This window comes from Pinus tabuliformis, chromosome 3_1 (genome assembly GCF_031772625.1).
Source record: "Pinus tabuliformis cultivar Carrire ecotype Pingquan chromosome 3_1, CPIR1, whole genome shotgun sequence".
NCBI lineage: Eukaryota > Viridiplantae > Streptophyta > Pinopsida > Pinales > Pinaceae > Pinus > Pinus tabuliformis.
This window is the reverse complement of record NC_142301.1, coordinates 990,175,982-990,182,709: the sequence shown is the minus strand read 5'-3', so window position 1 is coordinate 990,182,709 and position 6,728 is coordinate 990,175,982. Positions and strand designations below refer to the sequence as shown.

Here is a 6,728-nt window from a genome sequence, read left to right as displayed (position 1 = left end):
AGAAGGCAGTATTCGAGAAACAGAAGAACAAGTTAGGCATTATCAAAGGGAACATCCCACAATACAAAGCAACACTTGGAAGAACCTCTGGTTCGAGGCACAAACGTCGCAGAGGCTGCAAGTCATGCCAGGAACAATTGCAGGAGCTTGGAGAGATGCTGATCAACGCAGGTAAGATAAGGCAGTTAAGTGATTATCCGTCCTTCCCTAAAATCGTTTAAATATGAAGATAGTATCTTGGAATTCAAGAGGCATAAACAGCTTAGCCAAACAAAGGCTGCTGAAAAGGCAGATGGAGAAGAACCACCCGGATATGTTATTTTTACAAGAGACCAAATGCAACAGAGTCCTTATAGAAAAGCTACGAGTCAAGTTAGGCAGACACTTTGAAGCCTTAGAGATCGAAAGCAAAGGGCGAGAAGGAGGTTTAGCAACCTTCTGGGATACAAGAAGATACCGTATCCTCACTGCTGAAGCAAGCAAGAACTACTTAGCACTGGAAATGCAACCTACAGGTATTTCTTCTTCTTTCCTATGTATCAATGTCTACAGTCCTCAACGGTTAGATGATAAGATAAGCTTCCTAGCTTCATTAACCAATTTTATAGAGAGGCACCCTGGTGCCAATTTCATATTGGGGGGGGATTTCAATATGATCACCTCCCTACTGGAAAAAAAAGGAGGACTAAGGAAACTAAACAGGGATGGGGAGGTCTTCATAAGTTTCATTGATAATGCAAGATTGGTAGATGTTTACCCCAAAAATGGACAGTTTACCTGGAACAACCGAAGGGGGGGTGAAAGGCTAATTTCATCCAGATTGGATCGTTTCTTAATCTCGGAGAGCTTCATTTTAAATGGTACTGCAGTAGAGTCGAACATCCTCCCAAGCGGAGGTTCGGACCACTGGCCGATCTCTTTAGCTGTCGAGCTACAGGGGACCCCCAGGAACAAACCCTTTAGGTTTGAGAAGTTCTGGATAGAGCACCCTACTTTCCTCACCATGGTGGAAAAGTGGTGGTCAGAACCTTTAGAGGAAGAAGGATCCAAAATGTTCAATCTGCAAAAGAAACTAAAACTCATCAAATCGAAATTAAAAGATTGGAACAAAACAGTATTTGGAAATATTTTTCAGGAGAAAGCTACCATAGAACAAAGGCTGGAGCAAATTCACAAGGATGGGGCGGCAGGCTGCAGGAATGAGGAAACCTGTGAATTAGAAAAAAAGCTGACTCAACAATGGCACAATAGATGCAAGCAAGAAGAATCTTTATGGAAGCAGAAATCACGAATCCTTTGGTTGAAGGAAGGGGAGAAAAACACTAAATTTTTCCACAGATCAGCCATGGACTACAGAAGTGCTAACAAAATCCTTGAACTAAAAAACAGTGAGGGGGAATTCCTGAGGAATCACAACGAGATATCAGCCTCCCTGGTGGATCATTTTAGCCTCATAGCGCAGGAACCAAGGATAGACAGAGAAGCGGCCATCAAGGAAATAACTACTGTCATACCCAAGACAATCACAGATGAGCAGAACTGGGCCCTAAGAAGAAGGGTCACCATGGAAGAGGTCGAGGAAGCTGTCAGAAGCATGCCCAATGACAAAGCTCCCGGACCGGATGGGTTCACCATAAACTTCTATAAAGCCTGCTGGAACATAGTAAAACAAGACATATGGGAAATAGTGGAAGACTCAAGACGTTCCAAAACGATTCTCAAATCTCTAAACTCAACCTTCATTGCTCTTGTTCCCAAAGTGGAGGAAGCTAACACTCCAGAAAAGTTTAGACCCATAGCCCTCTGCAATGTCATATACAAGATCATATCAAAAGTCATAGCCAACAGGCTGAAGGCCATCCTCCCGGGCATCATCTCACAAGAACAGTCGGGCTACGTGGAAGGAAGACAGATTCTAGACAATATTTTGCTGGCCCAGGAGATGATTCACTCCCTCCATTCGCAAAAGGAAGCCGGAATGCTCATGCAATTAGATCTCTCCAAAGCCTATGACAAGGTAAGTTGGTCTTACCTGGAAGCTGTTTTAAAAGCCTTTGGTTTCAGTAAACAGTGGATCAAATGGGTTTTAGCCCTAATAAGATCTCCAAGATACTCTATCCTAGTGAATGGTGCCCCCTCTGATCCCTTCAGCCCTTCCCGAGGCATCAGACAAGGGGACCCGTTATCCCCTTTCTTGTTTGTCATTTTAATGGAGGGCCTAGGCAGACTAATTGCAAAGAAGAAAGCAGAGGGACTAATAAGAGGTCTGCAACCTATTAGAACCAGCCCTGCTACCACGCATCAACAGTTTGTCGATGATACCATGTTACATGGTACCCCTACCGTAAAAGAAGCTTTGGCTTTTAGAGATATTCTTAATCTTTTTAGCAAAGCTTCAGGAATGGAGATAAATTTTTCCAAATCAACCATTTTCTTCTTCAATACGCATCGGGCTATCCAATCTCATCTTTCTAGGCTGCTGGGGTTTAAAATTGGCTCTTTACCTTCCAGATATCTTGGCGCCCCCTTAACCCTCAAACCTTGGCAAAAGGACCACTGGGAGAAAGTCCTTGCCAGCATGGAAAGGAAATGCAAACATTGGACGAATAGGGCTTTGAATTTTGCAGGCAGATTAATTCTAACAAAAGCGGTCTTGCAGGCTATTCCTCAGTATATGCTCTCAATGTTACCTGCTCCGAAAGGAATCCTAGAACGCATGAGAAGCATCCAGCGCTCCTTCTTATGGAGTGGAAACAGTGAAAAGAAGAAGTGGTCGCTAGTGGCATGGCAGAAAATATGTAGGCCTAAGAACAGGGGGGGTTTGAACTTGGTTGATCCCTCAGTGGTTAACAGGATTTGCGGGGCCAAAATCTGGTGGAGGTGGATATCGGACACAGGCCTGCCTTGGGCAACTCTGTGGAAGGAAAAGTACAGGCCAAACAGCTACAATCAAGAACTAATAAGAATGCAGGAAACCCCCATCGGCTCACCAATATGGAATCATGCCCAAGCCAACAGAACTATTGTGCAGGACTACAGTTTTTGGGAGATAAGGAATGGAACCCAAGCACTCTTCTGGGAGGATGCTTGGCAACAGTCCCCAAAACTGGATACCCCTCAATTCCAACCTTTGAAACATCACTCGCAGAATCAGGGCAAATTCAGAGTCAACCATTACTGGAACCCTACCAGTGATGACCCGGAATGGAGAGAATGGACTATATTTAACTCGACCCACAACGAAGAGTTCCAGATTACCACTCAAGCTTTAAACCAACATATCCTCAAAAGGAAAATTAGGATAGCTGTTGAAAATGACAAGCTCAGATGGGGACCAAAAGGAAACGGGGATTTCTCTCTAAAAGAAGCCAGAGGAATCATAGAAAGGGAAGAACAGCCTGACATTTTTCCCTGGACCAATAAAGTTTGGGACAACCTCCAATGGCCGAAAATTAGAACCTTTCTCTGGCTTCTAATGCAGAAGAAAACCCTGACTTGGGAAAACTTGTTGAAAAAAGGGTTCACGGGTCCCTCCAGATGCCCAATGTGCCTGAAGGAGGCGGAAACAATGAATCATCTTTTCAACTCCTGTGATTGGGCTTCCCAGCTTTGGCAATGGATGGAAGACATTCTGGAAGCGTCTGACAGGAACAGGGACTCTATTCAGGAGACCATCATCAACTGGAGAAGGAACTTTTCTAGAAGTCAGAGAGTGGATAGTATATGGAAATACATCCCGGGTTTTATAGCTTGGACAATTTGGAAAGAGAGAAATCGTAGAATTTTCACGGAGGAAGTGAGAAGCTTAGAATGTGCAAAAGATTCCATCACCAGCAACATCAAACAGCTAATACAGGTAAAATGCAAAGCTGAGACGAATGAACAACCCACTGCTCAGGACTTACGCATATTAAAAAGGTTTCAACTGGAAGCTTCCAGAAATCAACCTCTGGGGGGAAACAGAGCTCAACCCTCTTCACAAATTCACAGATGGCTTCGCCCTCCAGAAGGCAGCCTAAAACTAAATTTCGACGGGGCTTCGAGGGGCAACCCAGGGATTGCAGGCATCGGAGGCGCTATTAGGAACCAAGATGGAGATATTATCCATATATACTGCAGGGCTCTTGGAGAATGCACTAACAATGAAGCAGAGTTTGCTGCTCTCGAGCAAGGATTGAAAATTATAAGAAACATGAGACAAAGAAATGTCATAGTGGAGGGGGATTCCTCTTTGGCCATTTCGACGGCTAAACGCCTACAAGCGGGCACGAAAGCCAGTAAGGCCATCAAACATTGGAGGCTAGCAAAGGCAACAGAAAGCATAGAGGAGATGATAGCAGAATTGAGAGGCTTAGTTTTCCAATCTGTGAGAAGAAAGGCTAATGGGTTGGCGGACTTTTTGGCAAACCACGGTGCTGACAACCCAAATACAACTACAAACAGTGGGTGGCAAGAGGTAGATTGCCCAATCCTCAAGGGGACATGCGCACAGTTGGCGGAAAAGGACTCGAATCAAACCGATCCATCCCAGCCGATAATGGCTTAGACAATCGGCACCGGAAGTCTAAGGAAAACGGTAAAAGGTTTAATCATTACCGAAGTAACGGCATGACAGGACTCATAGGAAGGTGGTGTTATAGGCGGCGGCAGGCCAGCCCAACTAGCGATCATTACAGATCGAGACATAGATTTCAGGGCATCAGCAAAATTAAAAATAGGACACTTGGGAGAGAGCCGTACAGGAAGATATCAATAACATTTATGTGGACTGCAAAACAGGCAGGGAGGATCAAAGCCCAGCGTATGGAGAATCGGAATGAAAGCAAGCAGGGTATGTCCGACACCATTCTCATACACAACAACCGTTTAAACGTACAGAACACCTGGCAAATTGATAAATGGATCATGAGCAGCCACACTCATTCCAATTCGACCTGCATCTGCTTCGATTGTGTGAACCTCAATCAAATTGATTACAGCAGTACTCCTACCTACAGCGGGTTTAAGACCGAATACAGAAGGCTCCACATTCGAAAACACTATAAAGCTGCGGGCATTCGCCTTGTTTCCCTCACAATTTCTTTTCACAGTGAAGAGCAAGCTCCCGTGAGTGATAGTTGCCTCTGCTGCAAGAAGCACAGAAAGTTAAGGATGGAGGAGGTAGGTTGTCGTTGTGCTGCTGCGAAGCAGGACCTGCTTGAGGCAGAGAGAGGATATGAAACCCGTGCTGCAGCTAGGAACAAACGTAAGGTGGAAGAGCTGGAGGCCAAGGTCAAGCTAGCGGAAGAAGGGCGCACGGAGGAGGAGATTGCAGAGAAGGTTGATTGGCTGAAGGACCCGGGCACCCCATCGAAAAGGGCTACTCAATTTATCAGAACCAAGGCCGAAAGCTGGCGCACCAAGATGCTCTTAGCCAAAGCCCTGGAATCGATTGAGAATGAGAAGCAGCCCATTGTCACTGATGTGAACCTCACGGAGGCTCAGATGGAGAAAATTATCAACTACAACAACTCTCTGGAAGGACGGATCAACACGGTGCATGAAGCAGTTCAAGTGGTCAATAGGAAGCTGACCCTACTCATCAGGATTCTGAGAGATACGGCTAACCCAGCTCTCGGCACTCCGTAGCCTACCACTACTGAGGTTCAGGATAATGAATCTATGGCGGGAGTGCAAGCCAGGATGGACACTCATATGAGGCAAATGGGTCTGGATACCATAAGTCAAATGGGCAAGTACATTTAGGGCTTTCCTCTGTTCTGTTTTCTCCGGCTTTATCTATGCTTCTGTCTATGTCTGGTTATGTAGATGTTATGATATGTAAGGTCTGGACTATGTCGGCTTATAGGAACAAGCTCAGGTCGAGCCACCCTCTGAGGTGTGCTTTTTTCAGTCTCTTTTTTAGGAACTCTTTGAGTAGGTGTTTAGATATGGTTCATTATTATTCCATGCTTTCGATCTGCCACGGCGGATTATTTGTACTATATTTTGTTATATAATATAAAAACCTCTGACTTACACAAAAAAAAAATATATAGAAATAATGTCGTTGTTAATATTTATATAGTTATTAATAATATTTGATTATAATACTATATTATTATTATATTATTATAATAATATACAAAACTAAAAATAGAAAAATCTAAAAAACTATTAAAATCAAGATTAAAACATTAAAAAAAAAACAAAATATACTCAAATTAAAAAATAAAAAAAAAACCAAAACACAATTAAAATATATATATATATATATAAAACTAAAAACATTTTAAATTTAATATATATATATATATATATATATATATATATATATATATATATATATATATATATATACATGATTTAAAAAAAAACCATTTAAAAATTAAAAAAAAAAGCATATATTTACGATTAAAACTTTAAAAAATATATCTACACGCAGCTCTGCCACCCAGGGCCACGCCCTTACGGGCGGCCGGGCGGTGGCTATATGATTATGAGAATCAGATAGCCACCACCACGGGTAGTCGGGCAGTGGCTATCCGATTCTGGAAATCTAATAACCACCACCCAGCCACCCCCACGGGCAGCCGAGCGGTGGCCATCTGATTCCAAGAATCAGATAGCCACCTGTGGCGGCCAAGCGGTGGCCATCTGATTCTAAGAATGAGATAGCACCGTCTGGCCACCACCATGGGTGGCTGGGTGGTGGCTATCCGATTCTGAGAATCGGATAGCCACCCCCA

General features: G+C 43.6%; 1 protein-coding gene across 1 annotated transcript; it reads left to right on the top strand.

Moving 5' to 3' along the window:
* Nucleotides 1–1,003: 1,003 nt before the first annotated feature.
* On the top strand, nucleotides 1,004–4,546 carry LOC149191183 (uncharacterized). The gene has a single exon (XM_089410684.1). It carries the CDS (start codon nucleotides 1,004–1,006, stop codon nucleotides 4,544–4,546), a length of 3,543 nt encoding a protein of 1,180 aa, XP_089266810.1.
* Nucleotides 4,547–6,728: the final 2,182 nt, after the last annotated feature.

Bases quoted from the DNA above. Each gene is read 5' to 3' on its own strand.
- LOC149191183 (XM_089410684.1), top strand. From the start codon at position 1,004: ATGGTGGAAAAGTGGTGGTCAGAACCTTTAGAGGAAGAAGGATCCAAA.